Here is a 19,502-nt window from a genome sequence, read left to right as displayed (position 1 = left end):
TCTAGTGGGAGGTGTCCCTGCCCATGGCAGGGGGGCTGGAACAAGATGATCTTTAAGGTCCCTTCCAACCCTAACTATACTATGATACTATCCCTGCACCACACAAATTACCACAGACAATGTGTGGAGTGAGTTTAGTTATGTCTCTGCTGTATGCCAGGACAAGCGTCCTCAGCCTATCCCCCTAGAACATGCTCTGCCCCTGGTGAGACCTTTCTAGCACTTGCACCGCTTCTGACTTGTCTGCAGCCTCTACACTCCACTGCTTTACTGTGGAGTTGCACTTCATCTGCCAGAACACTTCCAGTTTTCCATCTTGAGATGGAGAAAAGAATATTGGTGCGTGGTTTTTTTTTTTCTATACAGTGGTATATGTCAATTCTGCAGCAGCTGCCCTTGCACCTCGTCTCTTCCAAAGCCATAGGGCTCAGCCTCGACTGAACTTTACCCTATGGATGGCATTTGTTTTTATTTCAGCATTTAGCTGACATCCTTCTAGTGTATTTGATGACAGACACTAGCCATACCTTCACTGTAATAACTCCACTGTGCTTTCTTCCTGTATATTTTTTAAAGGCCCAGTTATAATCCAGCTAGTGAGTTACAGATTGCTTTGTGCTACAGTTAATGTGGCTCAGCAATGAGAATGCTACAGCCTTCATTAAAAAAATCAACCCCCAAACCAAGATTTCTCTATTTGGGATCATATTTTTAGGTTTTTATCATGTTATGTGTGAGTTTTAAGAATGTTTTAGAAGTTTAATATTACAAAAATGTAGTTGTTAAAATATTAACTGTATGTTTTCTGTATAATTCTAGGTACGGCAGGAACTGGATGAAAAAATCACTAAAGAACTTGAACAGGGTAATATGTTGTTATCTTAGATAAAAAATGGCTTGAAAGCTGTCAAGTTCCTGCGCTAAGCATAGATATTTTTTTTTCTGTTAGCTTTCCAATTTAGGCTTGAATGTGAAAATGCCCTGCTTAACAAAATACTGTGTAGAATGCTATGCAGTTGCCTGAAAAAATAAAAGCGCAAAGAAAATTCATCCGTTTCCATGCATAAATAACCTGGCCTAAGTTGAAGTCACTTTCACTAGTTAATCCTCAAGCACAAACGTCAAACATAAAAGAAGCCCTGAGATAAGATTGTTATCGACTTCAGCCATCACATCTTCCGTATACATCAATTGCTATACTATAAACTATACACATTCTCTTGATTTTTGCTGTCTCTTACTGATTGCTTTTATTTGTAGTTTATTTGTTGCAGTCTGTTTTGAATAAGCAAGAATATAAACAATAATGAAAGATACCCTTTCTTTAGGAAAAGGTCATTCAGTAGTGTTTAGGCAAATATGAGTTGAATGCGTGTAATACATAGCATAAAATATGCTCTATAATAAGGCCAGGTGTCAAAGGAGGAATTTCCCTTATTTCATAGTTGTTCCTCCAGAGTCACAACTTTACCTGCTATTTCAAAGCAGATAGCCCAAGAGCATTTCCTTCTGTTCCTATATGGCTTTATAGAGAGTGTTGAGCTGCAGCTTCATGGCTCTCTCCGTATGTCTGAATGGACATAAATCCATTACATTGCATCCGTGTGCATTTTGAATATAATTGTGCATCCACTAGGAGTCATGGAATGTGTTTGACAGCTGCAGAAAGATGGCAAAAGTGGGTTTGCTATCGTTATGGAGGACTGAGTTTTTTTCCGGGGCGAGTTACAAAGATTGCCCCTCAGAAAAGGTGCCAGACTGGCAGACTTGTCCTGACCAGATTGCAGTGCAAAGGTGTTTGCATTTTCACAGGCAGATTCTTCTAAAATTTGTCACAGCAAATGCAGAGTTGTTTTTTAGGAGTAGTGTTCCAGTAAACCACTAGCTTGAACGTTTAAGGAAAACAGACATTCAAAGCTGAAGAGGTCCACAGGGGGCTAAATTTAGCACTGGTGTAAGCAGGAGTCATTTGTGAATTCCCTGAAGATGTTCGGTGTACCATCTGGAGTTTCTCTAGCTTTGGAAGTACTGTTCACTGACAAGAATACGCAGGAAAAAAATGTTTCTTCCTTTGTGCCTCACCTTTTCATTGTTATGTTCCCTTGGATGTTTTTGAATTTCTTTCTGGGTTGTAGTCTCTCCAGTTACCGATAAGGTTTTTACAGTGACTTGTTTGGCCTTGTCTACTGTAAAAGTAATACCAGGAACGTTGTGTCTTTTCTCCCTAGCCACTACTGGACTTGAAACTGAATCTGCAAGAATTTCAACCGTGGTACCTTCTAGTGGATCTTCAAAAAATTCCGTTGGTGACCAGGATCCAGTTAGCAGGGCAGGTCAGGAATACCAGGATGTTTTAACCAAAAACTACCTGCTTTGAACAAAAGGCTAGGGAAAGGCTCTGTAGTAGTCCTATTAGTAGTGCTATCATAGTAGTGAGTATCTGTAGTAGTGCTATCATAGCACTAGTATATCCACCCAGTGAGTCTTGACTTCTGAAATATCCAGACATTAGCACCAGGGTAGCCTGGCAATTCCCTTTCAGCTCAGCGCATCTGTGCTTTGCTGTTTGAAACTCAGGAAAAAAAGCATAAATAGAACCAAACCCATAACTACTGACATACACAATGTCGTTGTAGAACAGGTCTTATCCACAAATAAAATGGCATGACTCTCAGATTAAAGCGTGTCTTTCTTACTGCTTTCTGCAATGGCTGGACTTCCGAAAAATGGTGGAAACAGAGGTTAGAACTTCAAACTTGAGATAACTTGATGGATGTTATAAACTATGGAAGATGTTAAAGGAGTCTCTAGATAAAACAGGAAGCTGTCTCCTTAACTCATGTTACAATCATCACTTAAAGTATAACAATAGGGAATGCAACCAAATATATGAATTCTGTTCCTGTTCTCATTAGAGACTGTTTCCACTCAGATCCTGACAATTTCAGTTGAATGTGAGCTGACAACTTTTCAGGCAAGCACTTTCGAAAATCAGAAGTGCAATTCCAGAGAGCCATTCTATGCCATCACAGTTACACAAAAGAATCTTAAGCCTGCCTTTTCGAAGACCTTGAGTTTGCACTTCCTAGATTTAGGCTGCATTTATGCCTGATGCTTGTATCCAGGATAAGTTAGGACAAGCCGTAAAAGAAACATGCCAAAAAGCAAAATGGCTCCTTCCGTTTGGCATTGATGAGCATGCACTTTCACGCATTTTGCACCTGCAGTTTAATCATGGAAATTATCCTGCACGTTCCTACTGCTAATGATCTGATTGTTAGGAGTAAGGTGGGACTCAGTCCTATTGACTGTTTACATCTTAATGTGCTCTGTTTTTGAAATCTGTTTCCAAGCTAGCTGAGGTTCTATTGTATGCCATTTCCTCCCCAGCATCACACATTTTCAATCAGCATCAGCTCCTTAGCCATAATCACTTCCTGCCTTGGCTTCTGTTCAGTGCTTCAACTCACTGCGAAACAGAACTCCCATAAATCCAGCCTGTGTACATGAGATTAAGTGGTATTTAAGTAGCAGTTGGCAAGAACAGGTTTTTATTGATTTGAAATGCTATAAACTGAGTTTGAAATGGTTGCAAATAACCAGAGTTTTTATTGCTGCGCGTTTTTCCTGGTCTTCTGCATGCCTGTTGCTTTGAACACAATTTTGGCAATCTGTCCCCTGTATCTGAGAACACTAGGTCACCTGCATGTTCCATCAATGCAAACACTGCAGATCCTTGCCACCCACCACCAGCAACTCTGGCCAGTTTGCAGAAACATCATAGCATTCATCTGCATACAGGCTTCCATCTGCATCATAAGCAGAACTGAAGTTTGAAATTATACAAGTGAGAATTCCCAAAGATTTCCACAAAAATCCAAAGCAAGGACCGTAATTTAAGAATAACATTTTAGTATGAGTATCTTCCATATAAAATTCTCGTGTCTTAAAATATTTCTGAGTAGAAATTGTCAGAAAACATTCTCTCAGTATTTCTTGTAATGCACAATAATTGTATGTGTTAGAGAACTTCACTATAAGCACTGCTGTAAAACCCAACTTTGTCCACGTTCCACAAGTTTCTACCTGGCTTGCTTCTATTTGCTATGGATTCAAATCCAGCTTCTACAATTGCTCCACCTGTTTAATTTCCACTTCCATTTCTATGGAGAGCACTGTAATCACTGCTGGAAAAACAGACACCAAATTAAAGAGAAGATAAATCTAGAGCACAAACCAAGAAGAAGATGGCAACACAACTATTAAAGATGTTTTAGTGGACAAAACAGTACGTACACAAGCCACTGTGCTCCCTCCAGTCCTGAACACCTTTTAGATAGAAGTGCAAGTAGCAGGCAAGTTCAGCATTCAGCAAGATTTCTTGGCCTTGGGTGGTGCTGGTACTGATGTAAGGCTGAATGACAGCACCACACTGTTCGACCCAATTTCCAGAGTTTCTGGAACATCCCGCAAAGCTCCAGGAAGGAAAATATTACTGCCTAGATAAGGTCAGGCTTTTAGTGCTAGCATAGTTCCTGGTGAAAGTCTGAATGCTATTGCGTATTCAGCATTGACTTCCACCTTCGTCAGTGGAGCTTTTATTCTTCGGGGAATATTCTGAACAATTCTTCAGGGAAAATGTTGTTAATGGTACAAGAAAAGGCCACTGAAAAGGACCCTAAGACAAAATAGAGCACACTGCAACAAGATTTCCAGGATAAATGCCTGGCTCTTTACTCTCCAGTCATATGTTAACCTAAGCCTGGTACAAGTTTTCCCTCCCTCACCTTAAGGCTTAGTCTAGGCAGGTATCACCTTATGGCACATCTGAGTTTTGTGGATTTTTGTCTGTGAATATGTGATACATAAAGTATACTTTATTATTTAAGCAACAGGGAAACTAAGACTAATTGATATGACACAGCTTTTCTGCAACTTTACTGTTACTCAAGAAATCTCTTCCACTTAAAAATAAAATCCAGACTTATTTTCAGGATTTCCACAACTGGGAAGGAGAAATAAAAACACAATTAGTAAAAACTAGTAACTTGCATACATATGTGCCAAAATGTACCATAGACCAAATGTAACTACCTAGAACAAACCATGTTGACCTCTCCGGCATGACTCACATTCATAGTTTCCAAGTGCCTTCATGGTCATTGTCATCTAATTCCTAAAGGATAAACAGCTCATGGCTTGGTATTTGTCACACTAACAGTGGAATAAATTAAACCCTTCCTTACTGATGTAAGGAGAACACAACTCTGGTATTTAGGATCATTTCTGTATGAATATGCAGAATAAAATTCTTAGCCGAGTGCAGCTTCGTGCAGCAGGGACCACGAGGTGGAATTATGTTACCACAGGCACAAAGCACCCACTCAAGCATACAGATCTGGTACATTCACTATCAAAGTAGCAAGGTGATGGCCATGTGACAAATCTATCATACAAGCCACTCGTTATTTATCTTCAGATCTAGCACAGTGTGTTTGATATATCTCCCAGCTGCTTTACTTATACAACTCCTTGAAGAATAAACACTAACTCAAGTGACTAAGGATAACAGGCTATAGTTAATAGGTTGAGTTGTACAGAAATTCTCCACTGTCAGAATAAGTCCTCAAAACACAATCTATGTTCTTTCAACCCAGTAACCTGCCTGTACACCATGTAATATTTTAAGAACTCAGATCGCAAATATATGAGGTGGACATGGAGGCTCTTCACATGAATTACAATTAGGGAAGTTGCCCTTGGACCACAGAAGGTGACTTCTGCGTTGCTTCATGCACATCAAATAACTTTAATCTCTTTATAAGCTAGGTCAATCAATTCACTGGAGGCATCCTTTTCCAGTACTAGTCAAGACTTGTCCTTTCACTCCAAGACCCTTACTAAACAAACAAAAGGAGGAAGTGCCCAACCTAGGGCAATGAAGGAAGCCTAATGAAATATGACAATTACCTCCAATTCAGCTTTACTTCCTGTTGTCCTTAGCATCACCCTTCTCTGCCCTGCTCATTTTTGTGAAATTGGTTTATTATTCTGCAAGGACTCATTGAATGTTTCTGAACATCACCTGTTATTTATTGGATCTTTAATCTAGGCTTTCTGCAGGAAATACCATTTCCCAAGAACACGATGGACTACAATCTTGTCTCAGCAGAGCTCTTCATCTACCCTAGAAATCAGCTGACAGTCATAGAGCCACAGCAGTCAGAACGTGCTGGGAGTGCCTTCAAGTTTGAAAACAGACTTATTCTTTTTTTTTTTTTTTTTTTGAGAGTACTTTCCCCCCCAGCAAGAATAAAGCAAAGGCTTTTTGCAGGCAATACTACTCCTCATCTCCTACAAGACACTTGCTTTGCTACATCTCCTTAATCAGTAGGAAACGGCAAGGAGAACCTTTGCCCCAGCCAGCTGTCACACACTGACTGGTAGACCCCTGCCCACCACACAAGAATGATCTTTGGTGCTCTTTTTCCTTTTCCTTTCCAGTCCTCTTTCATACCTCTTTGGCACCTGAGGACATAACTGTTCTTCCCAAAAACTCAGCTCTACTGCATTTCCTCTATGTTTAACCTCTTTACTACTTTCAACACTTTTACTACACTGGCTGCAGTGTGAGTTCACCAAGAGTCAAGATACATACACGGCCTCCACTTACCGAGATTCCACCCTAGACTCTTCCTCCTCCTCCGGGGACTAACATTCTCTAGCTTGCTTTTTAGAATGACTAACAGAAGGCCACCACTCTATGTCCACTTTTTTGTTTCAATCCCACTTGCTTTTCCTACTTTAATTAATTTTATGAAAGTAAATTAATGATATAAAAATTATTACATTTCATCAGTGACCTATTTTTCCACTGGACTGCATTACAGCCTTGATTCAACAAAAGTATTGTTTCAGACTGGTTACAATTCAACTTCCTGCATCGAATACTATTTTCCTGAGTGCTTTCTCTCCACCATTATCCACTACAGATTAGAGCTCCTTATAAGTTCATAGGGCTATAATTTCATTTTATAACTTTTAAAAGCATATCAGACCCTAGATTCAATTTCAAGAAACCTGACTAGATCTCCTGGCTTTGATTTCTTCACTGGTATATCCAGAAGAGGCTTTGCTTAAATCCAGACCAAAATTTGGGTGTAAGCCAAAAATCACAACACAGAAAAGCTTCACATTGATGATGTCTAAGCATAAAGGTAAGCAAAGTCCACAGCTGCCAGTCTTAAGGCTTTAGACAGAACTTTGCCTCTGAGCACGCTGCATCTTGGCAGTGCTGAGTTACTGCTCACAATCTCAGTCAGACCTGTGACTTGGCCATCCTTTACCTACATCAGTCTGACAACACATTGCGTTATCAACCTATTAGGGCTTTGAACAGCCAGTTTTCGTTAGGATCCTTTCCTGAAAGGGTGTTTAAACTTATCTTTCTTGATGCTTTAAATGTTCTAAGTTTAGGCTGGGCCATGAGTAGAGACACATCATTACTTCTTTAAGCTGTAACTCCCTCCACCCCTCCACACATAATTTCACAGGTCCACAAAAAGCGCATGAAAGAAGCCAAGGTCACTGACCTGAAGGGAAGAAGACAAAGTTCACAATCTGCATTTTAAACACCTGTGTGAAATTATTATTTTCCAGATTATGCTTTTCCTGCTTAAGCAATTCCTGAACTATTCAGAATTCTCATCTGGTCAGTCCCTGGATTTTACTGATCAGCTTCACCACCTTAAATCCACAGCTTTGCATCTGAAATCATCACTTCAGGCATAGAGAAAATAGTTCCAACTATCACCATCAGCTCATCATCATATTTTAAGTCTTCAAATAGAGGACCAAGGAGTTGCACTGCAAATGTCTCTCCGTATGCATTACCATTCTAGAACTCCATACGTTTTAGTGGGATGTCCCTGCCCATGGCAGGGGGCTTGGAACTACATGATCTTTAAGGTCCCTTCCAACCCTAACTGTTCTATGATTCTATGAACTCAGCTTCAGACATAATTCCTCAGTCCTTAGTCATCCCAGTGCTTCTACAAGTATTCAATCTACATATTTCAACTCTAACTCTCCTAACACATCCAAGGCTAAGGAGCACATTTAAAAATCAGCCCATCCTGATTCTACTCTTTGCCTCTGCGTTTTTTTTATGCTAAGCCATTTTAAGCTAAAATCAATACTAAAAAAAAGAAAAAAAAGCCCATTAAAATAACTTTTTTCTCTTCCCTCCCAACAGCATATTTATATATGAGGGAAAAAAAAAAAAATTTGACCTGTTGGTACACTAGAGGACACATAAAAAGGCTTACTCCAGCAGTCCCGAGTTCCGCCCACTAGCACCATACCAGTATTTCTGCTGGCGATTGAATAGGATGTGGCTTAAAACACACTATACTGCACAGACCTTGTCGCACTTAACTTGGCTATGGCTGATGTATGAGAGGTCTACTATAAGTGTGATCCTTATAATCAGTATTAACGCAAATTTCATTCAAAAGAAATAATTTCTCTATCTAAAGTACTCTCATGCCTTCTCAGTTACACTCCAGTAAGACTATGGTTACACATTAGCAAAAACACAATCCTCTTTCTATAGATCTCACTCATATTTTCAGCAGTGTGACAGCTGCTGAGAGGAAAAGATAGGGAATGAGTTGGTCTGGAATTTACCCTACTTCAAACAGAAGTGTATATTTGGTTTAGGTTTTAGGCTCAAAGCTCTTTCTTTCTCCAATTTAATTTGTCTATAGGCATTAAGGCAGTAAGAACTCCTGCACCTCTAACTGTCTTAGTTGTTTATCAAACATTGTTTTCTAGTCACCAAGATCTCTATGACATGCATAAGTCATTAATTTGACCGTGAAAGCTTTTAACGTTCTTGCTTTCTATACTACACACACATACCAAAAAAAAAAAAAAAATTCACATACCCCAGTTTTCTACTTAGAGCCCAAACTACATTTAGAGATGGTTAAATTGACTGTTATAAAATCTACCTCCAAACAAACCTGAGTTAACACAAAAAGCCTTGGTTTACCTATAGGAATGAGATCTTATTTTAAGAATAAGGTATACACACAGTATCAGGACAATCACTGATATTGTTTGCATTCCTCAGTATACATTTTACAGAGAAATTATGCAGCACGAAACCCTAAAGGAAATTCAACAAAAGCATCTTTAGTAAAACATAGAAACTTTAATTTACATGCAAAACTACATCATATTCATAATAAAAAACTTGTGACTAAACAAATGAAAAACAATTTGTAAAAATCATTAACGTTATTAAATAGGTCTGTACAACCAAAGATTTACAGAGTCCCTGTGCATTTTCATCTTTTCAATGCACAACTGAGTTTAAAGGTTCTGCTCGAATATTCCCCAAGTCAAGAGCTGAATCCGTCTCTTCATCAATTTCACCAATGACAGCACTGCAATAAAAAACAGGTTATTTGTTGAAATCCCCGGGCACAAATCTGGAAAACCAGAAAATTAACTTGCTAGTGAAGACCTCATGCCAACAACCCCTTTTTCCTTACATACTTGTTGAGGTCTGCCCTTTGAACTTCAAATACTGATGGCTATAAGTAGAGTCTGAAGGAAGCTGCCGGGTTTTTTGAGGTTAGGTTTTTCTGGTTTGTTTGGGGTGTTTTTTGTAAAAGACAGTATACAAGAACTAGACACTACTGGTCTGGTTTACACAGTAGTTTAGCATCCAAAACAAGAACTGGAAACCTTTTAGTGAGAGAACAGCTTTTCAAGAGTAACTAACTGTAGCAATTCTTAAGTGCATACAGCACAAGATAAGAAAGACAACTTCCTTCAACACAGGCTAATAAAATGTTATTAATGCACCCAAGGGAGAATATACAATATTTCACCTACGCCAAAACTTACCTGGACTAAAACACTACTAGACCAAGTAAAACTGCTTTAAAGAGAAAAGAAGGTTTAGGTAGTAGAAGTCATACTCAGGATGGGAAATAGCCCAGAGGGAACATGGGAACAAAGTCTGATCCTTCTGGCATACCCTTCTATTCACCACTTCAGAGACTTAGGAGCAATTTCTGTATCTACAAAATTAACTAAAGGCCACCAGAAATTACCTTATATTAATACATTAAACAGCTTTTTGAATAAGTTTCTGTCTTTGGTCTTTGATACATCCTGCAGCAGAGAGTTCCACAGTTAAGTTATGCAGTGTGCAACAAAATACCTTTATAAATAACTTGTTGGATTATCTTCCATTTTCAGCAACAGGAAAAAATAGAGGAATTTTAATGAAGCTATTACCTTGCTATCGCCTTCTATTACTCCTCATTTCACAACATAGCTGTGTTTTTTTCAAACAGAAGAGCCCCTGCCTATTCAGCCTTTCCTTGACAGAAAATATTTCATATCTCGTTATTCTCACTTCGGCTCTTCATGCATTTTCACACATATCTCTAAAGATAGTAGTATACCAGGTTTTTAGGCAATGACGTGATGATGTCTACTGCTTTAGTTTTCTTACTAGTAATGCTTAATATTTTTTCTTCCCAGTGAATCAGTATCACCTTGAAACACAAAATCTGGTCAGCTGAGAAGCCTTCTTAGTTCCATCACTACTAGATCTTCACTATGCTGGGGCCTTAGACAACACAAACGTAAACTGCTTATGCCAACTTAACGTTACTGCAGCATGAAACTTTATTTCTAATTTGAGCGCCTTCAAAACTCTCGTGTGAAAAGACCTTGAGCCTGAATGCTCATCACCATTCCATTTATTAGCCTTATCCAAAGTGACTCTTCAATTTAAAACATTACCTCAGATTAAAAACTGATCATATCAAAGACTACGCTCTTCTTTAGTTCACACCAAGAAATACAGCTCTCTCATCAATGGTATCATTCTCCAAGATGTAAAAGGAATAAACACTATCTGCCACTCCTGATGTCTCTTTCACAAGCTTTCTGCTTCTTATGCAGCAAAACAAACACAGGCGTTTAAGAGGTTTGGGGTTTTTAACCAGCTTTCCTTCATCATTTTCATTACAAATATTCTTAGTATTTAACATTAATAATTAATATCATTACAGATAGTATTAATATCACTTTTTATTTTCCTAATTAATCACACACTTTTGAAACAGAAGTTGTTCTTTTCCTTGTAACAACTTTTACTCGCTATTGAACCATACTGAGTTTTTCTGACTGATGCTGCATATTCACTGCAAGTTTCCAGTAATGCACACTAGAACGTCAGGAAATACATTTTCCATTTCGTTTGTTTTACTTTTTCAGTAGCTTCTCTATTTTCTGACAGTCCCCTGTTTTGAAGTTACTGTCACTAAGCTGTTGGGGTTTTTTCACTTCTTTCTATGAGGATGCTGAATTTCAGTATGTTAACAGTTGCATGAATACAGAATTATTCCTTTGAGCAAATACACTTCTAATTGGTAGTCTGATATGGTGAAAACGTGAAGTAGCAAACAACTGTTTGGCTTTTTATATATATTTATACTATTTGAATAAAAAGTTACTGCTAGAGCAAGCACACTGAGCCCTTCCACTGTACATTTATCAATTTATTTATTTTTGCTTAAAAGCTCAAGTCAAAAGTGATGAAAGCCATCCAAAATGATCTGCTTTCTCAATTATGTTAGATAAAATACCTAGATATAAATTTAAGTCTTGACATTACATAGTACAGAAATATCTACTAGAATTAGAAGATTAAAATTCCTATCTGGGCTCACATGTTGTTCACTGAGACATGTTCCTTTTCTGGTTGTGATAAAAAATAATCTCTTTTTTTTTGCCATCAGTTTCAGAATGCTGCTGCAAAAGTCATGCTCCTAGCAAGCCCAATTATCAGGCCTTTTTTCCACTTCTCTTGTAACCTTCCCACCTGTCTGGCACATCCCTACTTTCATCTGCCTTTAATGAGCTTTTACTCTCATTTTGTCATGGAATTTTACACCAAATATCAACTCATATGTCTGACTTATCACTACATCGGCTTCAACAGCTCTTACACTGTCATGCCAAAATCTTCATGCATCTTCCAGATTACGAAGTGTTCTCTGTGAACACTTCATCTCAAAAAACCCTGTTAAAAGTCAGCTTTGTATACCAGACCCTGACTTTTTTGAAAAAAAGTTCTAGCTCGTCTTTTTTTCATTCTTTTATCTTTTCCTTCATTGACAGATCCTGCCTTCCACGGACTGGAATAAAGAAATCTACCCAGTGCCTACACTCAAGAAAGGAAAACGCCGAGGTTTATACTGCCCTTTCCTAGACTGCTGTCGGTACACGAGCTGGTTAATTTACAGCTCAGTGAATCTAGACTAACAATATCTTAACACTACAATGCAATCACTTCTGTAACAGAAGCAGAGATATTTGCTACTTAATATGCCTCAGCTTTGAAAGTATTATGAGTGCTACCCACAAAGATGCAAGATGCATGAGGCTATCAAGATGTACACAGATGCACCACGTATCTATAAACAAACACACACTAAATTTCTATTTATTGGTTTAAACAAGAATATGCTATACTTACACATTATCACCTCTTACAATGTATAATCCCAGCACTACTTGCTCAACTCCTTGTGAAGAGCTGAACACTCGTTCATGGCTTTCATCCAAAATTAAGTTAATGGTCTGATCAAAACCTTTGAGAGTTCCCTGAAAAGATATACAAAAATAAAGCACTCCAATTAACTTTTAAATTTATCATCTTCATCCTCGAGGATAACTTAAACAAAGCGGCAATACTAAGGTACTAGAGAACAGACATTCCATTTAGATTTTATCATGAGGCTTAAACACCGACTGCTGAAGAATGAAACTTTAAAAGCTATGATCAATTAAGACAAATATCTGTATTCCCCACTAAGTGTTCACATTAAAAGCTACAGTAATCTTAAACGGTGATAAAGTTTCCCTTTTATCAATGTCGGCCCTCTAGACAACTAATTTTACTATGTTGACACCATTTTAACCTAGCTTGTATGGAAGTTTGCAGAAATCAAATAAATAATTGAAACCAACAGAAAAATTCGATTGTGTTCAACAGTATTGAAACCATTCTCAACAAGCAATTTTAAGCAGTGTTTCTTTAAAGGAGATTAGCATGGTTACACAGAATTACTCAATAAAAACCTCAAAAGAATTTCTGTGCCACTTAAAAACATATTTTGAAAAAGAATTAAAATAATTGATTTGTTTAATTTCACATCAGTAACTCATTAAGAAATTTATACTCATGTAAAACACCATCACTCAAAAAGTGATAATGTCCATTTATGTCATAAACACATGTAACAATGAGTGAAATATACCAATTCCATTCAGATCTTTTCCATAGAAAGTATCTTGTATCACAACACAAAGTTTACCAGACTGACTCCAACCAGGCAGATTTAGTGAAGCTAGCAAATATCCGCTAAAAGTACTGTTTTCTTTTTCTAGAGGCCACATGAGGCTAAGTATACACAGACAAAATGATATAATCTTCATACAATGACCATACTACTACGTTAAACTCAAAATACGTAAGAATAAAAGATGGGGGTAAAGGGGAAGAATAGAAGAAAAATAAAAACACAGAAGCAATAAACCCAGACCATTATACAGTTTAACATATAATAGTTAGCCAATCCTCAGCCTTCAGGATTAAGCAGAAACTAACAACAATTCTTCAGCAATCATCAGCTGATGTTTGTCTATCACCATAAGGAAGAAACAGTTTAGCATGAAAGTTGAAGACTTACTAAATAAAAAGAAATTAATTTTCCTGTGCATTCACATAGAAAAGGGCATTTGACAAAAACTCTGAAAATTTGCAAGGACAAGTTCATCAATGGACTAAGCTGACAGGCAAGAGCTAGTGTTCAAATCACACAGTATAAAAATAATGGCCATAAAGCTTTATTTAAAAGTTGTAAAGGAGTGAACATATATCTTAGCATGGTTTCCTTATTGCCATGATACAAAGTCTTTACGGCATATGTAAACCAAAATGTTAGGAAATACAAGTCTCACCACAATCATTCTTCCATCAGAAGTAATTACTGCAACAGTACCTAACAGTTCATTAAGGAAATATTTAGAGACATGTGAAACAGAACCATTAACATTTCCTGAAACGTTCATAGGCAATTTAATTTTTGAGAACCATTAAGAGCCAGAAAAGCCCATCAGCATTTATATTTACCAAAAAAGTGGCACAGTTAACAGCAACACTTAACGACATTGTATTTTTTATGACACTCTGTTTTGTAGTTTCACTTTACCTAACTGTGGAAAGTCGTACAGAAATATAAATACTATTAAAAGTAGACTAAAGATCTGAGTTCACCTCTCTCCCCATTACCAATTGCACTACCCTAAACTGAAAGAACATAAACAATTTTATAAATGCTTCAATCTCAGTTCTTAAAAACAGCTTAGCAGTGGGGATCCCAAGTCTGGCATTCTACATGTCCTCACTAAAGATCTGATGAGCCCAATCTGATGATCACATATCCATCATCCTGAATGCCTGAGTTAATATCTCACGGATTGTCAGTAAAATTGAAAATGCTCATCGGTTTCTGGGAGTACAGAAACTTAGCAAGCGTTCTAAGAACACTAACTCACAGCTTTTGAGCAAATGATGTAAAGCTGCTAACAAAACACGTGTTAGGAGCCCTTTAAGGGGCCAGACTCATTGTGAATCTCACCCCTCATCACAAATCAAGCAAGGTTTTGCAGCACTTGAGACTACAGGGAACCCTGTTCTCTGGGTCTCCGGTAACCTCCATTCTACCTGACAAGCCAGTGCTATGTGGAGAGAAACCGTCAGGGCCAATCAGGAAGGCCCCGAGCAACGCACCGGCAGTGAGCAGCCTGCCTAGGGCTGAGCAGCTCCTCACACACAGCACGCCCGCAACAGCTCCGGCTCCCATCCTCGGCCTTCCCTCATCCCCGCGGGCGCCAAGGAGAGTGAAGGGCTCTCCCCGCCGCCCCCTGGTCTCTCGCCGCCAGAAGGATACGGTTGATGTAGTTTTCCAAGGCCGAGGTCATGGTGCCTGCTCCCGCGCTTCGCCTCACACCGGAACCGCCTCGCGCGAGACCGCGGAAGCGGAAGCAGCGAGACACACCCACCAGCGCCCCGGGCTCCCCTGACGCACTGTCAGGCGCGCATGCGCAAAGGCGGGGAAGGGCGTGGCAAGCGCAGGTGCAGCGGCGAGAACTGTTTCAAACGGCGCAGGAGGACGGGGAGGGTGCGAGGGAGGGGGACGGAGAGGGAGAGGAGGGGACTGTGCCAAGTAGCGATCGTTGAGGGTTCGTCGGGGGGGGGGAGGGGGGGAGGGAGGGAGGAGCGGTTACAGAACCCTCTCCGCTGCACTTGGCACCGTCCGCAGGGGCATCGGTGCACAGGCGGGCGCACAGGCGCAGTGCGCTGGTCCCTTGCTGCGAGCCGGGCGGGTAATAGAGTGGGTCGGAGAATGGCTTGGGTTGGAAGGGAGCTGAAAGATCATCCAGTTCCAACCCCCTGCTATGGGCAGGGACATAGGCTGCTCAAGGCCCCATCCAACCTGGCCTTGAACATTTCCAGGGATGGGGCATCCACAGCTTCCCTGGGCAGCCTGTTCCAGTGTCTCACCACTCTCATAGTCAAGAAATTCTTCCTAATGTCTAGTATAAATCTGCCCCTCTCCAGTTTATACCCATTCCCCCGGTCCTCTCACTATAGGCCTTTGCGAACAGTCCCTCCCCAGCTTTCTTGTAGCCGCCTCAGGTACTGGAAGGTCACTGTAAAGTCTCCGTGGAGCCTTCTCCAGGCTGAACAACCCCAACTCTTTCAGCCTGTTCTCGTATGGGAGGTGCTGGAGCCCTCTGATCATCTTTGTAGCCTCCTCTGGACTTGTTCCAACAGTTCCATACCCTTCTTATGTTGAGGATTCCAGAACTGGATACAACACTCCTGGTGGGGTCTCAGAAGAGAGGAATAGAGAGGCAGAATCACCTCCCGCAACCTGCTGGCCATGATATGAGAAGTAGTTACTGTTACAAAAAGTGGATTTTTTTTTTTTTATTTAAGCTGAAGTAGAGTTCAGTTTCATCTAAATAACTGTGTTCTTTGAAAGATAGAATGTTCATCTGTTAGCATGTTTTCATTAAAACTGTTTTTTTTCAGACCCTGATCATTCTTTGAAGATGATAATGTCTTGTGTGCAGTATGATCTGTGCTGAAGAGATGTCTCTTCTTCTGTAATTGCTTCTGTTTACAGTATTTCCGTATCTCAAAGGCAAGGTCAAACAGAGAGCTGGAGCCAGCTCCAAATTAGCAAGAGATTTGATTGATGTGAAGTTCATAATAACATTAAAATTAGTCCTTGGAAAGTAATAGAATTTGCATAAGATTTCTGTGAAAATTTATAAGTGGGAATTTTAAGTGGGAAATACATTCTGTAACCAGCTTTTGTCTCATTGCACAATTGATGGAGATCACTCCATCATGTTGCCTAGGCCTGATCAAGGGCGCTTGCTTTCTAGAACTCAAAAATGAGTCTTAGAGTGTTCTATTTCCTGGCATTTTTGCTAGTACAGATGCACTGCTTGTAGGAAATGGTGGGTGAGTGGTTGGTGTTGAGATGCCAGACTCAGGGAAGGTGGATTTTATGGTGCCTAGCCACCACACGGAACTGCTTGTGGCACCAAGCCAGCTGCTCTGCCTGATTGTGGTCTAAACTGGAAAGTTATTCTGTTGCTTTAAATAGAAGTGCAGTGGTCAAGCTCTCTGCCACCCAAGGAAAACAACATATTTTTAAAAAGAGGTGCAGTGTGAAGTAACTGCTGATTCTTATGCAGAAGTTTGGGTTTTATGCTTTCAGGAATCACCTTTCACCATAATCCGTAAATGTAGGAATGGCAAACGGGAATATCCTGAAGAACTCTTGCTTTTCCGTTTTTATATAATTATACTGTCACTATCATTCATCCTTTCCCCTTCTGGTGGTCCATTATTTCTTCTGATGCATGCCTCATTATTCCTGCTTTCCACACTTTCTGTTCAGCCTACACAGTGCACACAGAGTTTCTTCAGTCTCTTCAGAGTCCTGTGAGACAGTGGAGTGTATGACATCTGCTGGATTCAGTGGTGGCATTGGAGGACAATTTTTCAGGAATGTAGGGAGCCAGACCAGTACTTCACATCTGAAAAAATGTCTCCGGGATATTAAGTTTGGGCATCAGTATCAGGACCAAGTTAAACTAGAAAACTAATCCTAGTGCTTTAGCTGTCTATGCCTATAGGATATAATGTAATAATTGTTAGTTTACAGCAGGCTTCCAGAAGCGTACTGCAGTATATTGTAGTATGCCACAGAAACAACTGGTCTGTCTCAACATCACACCTAACATGAAGATCTCATTGCCCACAACTGCGTGTGGACTGCTGTTTTGCGGAATCAAACCCTATAATCCAAAATGAGTTATAAAGCAGGTATGTTTATTAATTCCCAACCCCACTGCCTGCTTTCGCTCATCACTGCAGTGCTGAACAGCAGGGATTTGCAGGGTCGACCCTGATAATAGAACTACCAGAGAAAACAACTGCCAGGAGCTGGACACTAGACAGGCCAAACAACTACTGGGAGTTGAACATGCCTGAACAAGTGCACGTTTTGGGTGGGAAAATAAGGGATGGAATTAGTGAAATGAGCCTATTAGGAAGGCGTGACCCCAAGCACATGAAGGGGTGATGCAAGAATGAGGTTTAGAGAACATTCTCCCACTAGACTGAGCATGGGACTGACAGGACATCACAGTGTTGTGGTGGTAGCTATCTTTATCTCTTTCTCTCTCTTTCCTTCTTTCTTTCTTTCCTTCTCCTTCCTCTTGATGCATGCCTCATAACCAAATAAAGAGTGGCACTTGACCTTGTTTGAGTCTTAATTCTGTGTCTGAATATCCAAGCTAAACATACCTGTATCTTTACGGCACATACCAGTTGTACGCACTGACATCCTCTGCGTCGCAATATATTCCAAGTCATGAATGCATCCCTCTAATGGTATTTAATAATACAGCAGCCTGCTGGTGATACCTGCAGTCTTACACAAGGATGACCTCTTTTAAGACAGTCTGTCTATCAAGCTTGCCAATGCATGAGGTCAATGCTGTTTCAGCACCACTGCTTGAGTAGTCTTCATAGGGTTAGATTGAAATAAATTTTTTCCACCTGCTTTTTTTTTTTTTACAGTATTGGCTATTTATTGCACTGGATGCCAACCTTTTCAGATGTAGCACTGTGTGGGAAGTATTCTTTCAAAGTATGAAAACAAACAGTGGGCCATTTCCAGTCTAGCATATCATGAAATGAAATGTTACATACATAAAGCATTAAAAAAATATTTACTGTATGTTCATGACCTTCAGTAGACAGAAAATTAGCTTGGGACTTAGAATATGGATTTCCCCTTTGGTCAGCTTTTGGACTGAGAAAATTTAACCTCTGGAAAGTTTTCCAACCTGTCAGTGAAAAAAAGTGATTGTGATGGACTTCATAGAACAGTCTAAAATAACTGTATATCTGTGTATAATCAGGAGATGAGATTTGCTGAAGCAGTGAGTAGACATTCATAGCAGAAAGCTCCACAAATAATACTTCGAAATAAATGTGAGGAAATTAACTTTCTGAATTTTATTTTCTTATCTTGATTACCAGGGTTTTCACCTCTGTGTTTCATGGACCTTCATGCACTGGAATATTGAGAATGCATTTTTTAATAACTAGAAAGGTACAATCAGGTGTTAAACTCAAAATTCAAAGTTGTCTACTTTACTCTGAGTTTTGTTGAAGAAACAGGGAATAATTTGACACAGATGAGGTGCCAGACTTTGATCCTATAAAAAGAAGTGTCAGATCATTCAGCACAGATGCTGACAAAAATGAGGCCAAACTGATGTTGCTTAAAACATCTCAGTTCTATGCTCTCTGACTTCTGTGTGTCTGCCTTTCAACAGACAAATTATTTCAATAAATACTCCAGGATACAAATTAGCAAGAGGTGCAAACAAACTCGGTGACCAGCCCATGGTTTACTTCCTGCAAGGAGTACCATTTCTGGACAGCGGAATGCTATTGTTTTATCCCCTTCTGGTGTGCTGATAGTTTTCTTTCACATTGTAGTCATCACAACAACAGAGAAAGCAAAATGAAGTGTTTTAAGGCAAATTATCCAGGAAAAATGGATAGACGTTTCCTGGCACCTCTGAAAGTAACTACACCAAAGTAGTCTCTCAGGAATCTGTCTTAACGGCTCAGCCTTTATCAAAAATGTGACAAGATATCTCAGAGAATATAATATACTTTGGAACTGGGCATTACATAATGCCCATTTTCTTAAGCTCTTATTATGAAAACCTCAACAACTGCCACTGAACCTTATACCAGAATTGAAAGCAATTACTGTATGTTCCATGTAAGAGACTGATGATTT

The 19,502-nt window shown here is 39.5% G+C and overlaps 2 protein-coding genes across 2 annotated transcripts in view; one reads left to right on the top strand and one right to left on the bottom strand.

Moving 5' to 3' along the window:
• LOC128854435 (ankyrin repeat domain-containing protein 26-like) overlaps positions 1-2,532 on the top strand; it is a 48,294-nt gene extending 45,762 nt beyond the window's left edge. The window contains 2 exon segments of the mRNA XM_054087795.1: positions 820-865; positions 2,229-2,532. Coding sequence (XP_053943770.1) covers positions 820-865; positions 2,229-2,377 — 195 coding nt within the window. The 3' untranslated portion in view covers positions 2,378-2,532.
• A 236-nt stretch (positions 2,533-2,768) lies between these two features.
• LSM8 (LSM8 homolog, U6 small nuclear RNA associated) lies at positions 2,769-15,159 on the bottom strand. The gene is made up of 4 exons (XM_009566645.2): positions 15,048-15,159; positions 14,056-14,096; positions 12,569-12,696; positions 2,769-9,452 (listed from the first exon to the last, which is right to left on the bottom strand). Exons 1-4 carry the CDS (start codon positions 15,076-15,078, stop codon positions 9,362-9,364), a joined length of 291 nt encoding a protein of 96 aa, XP_009564940.1. The 5' UTR covers positions 15,079-15,159; the 3' UTR covers positions 2,769-9,361.
• Positions 15,160-19,502: the final 4,343 nt, after the last annotated feature.

This window comes from Cuculus canorus, chromosome 1, assembly GCF_017976375.1.
Source record: "Cuculus canorus isolate bCucCan1 chromosome 1, bCucCan1.pri, whole genome shotgun sequence".
Taxonomy (NCBI): domain Eukaryota; kingdom Metazoa; phylum Chordata; class Aves; order Cuculiformes; family Cuculidae; genus Cuculus; species Cuculus canorus.
The sequence above is the reverse complement of the archived record's forward strand: the minus strand, read 5'-3'. Positions and strand labels throughout refer to the sequence as shown.

Coding starts and splice junctions, on each gene's coding strand:
- LSM8 (XM_009566645.2), bottom strand. CDS start 15,078: ATGACCTCGGCCTTGGAAAACTACATCAACC. Junction 14,097..15,047: donor CTTGGAAAACTACATCAACC/GTATCCTTCTGG, acceptor ATGAACTGTTAG/GTACTGTTGCAGTAATTACT. Junction 9,453..12,568: donor ATTGTAAGAGGTGATAATGT/GTAAGTATAGCA, acceptor TTTTTATTGCAG/TGCTGTCATTGGTGAAATTG.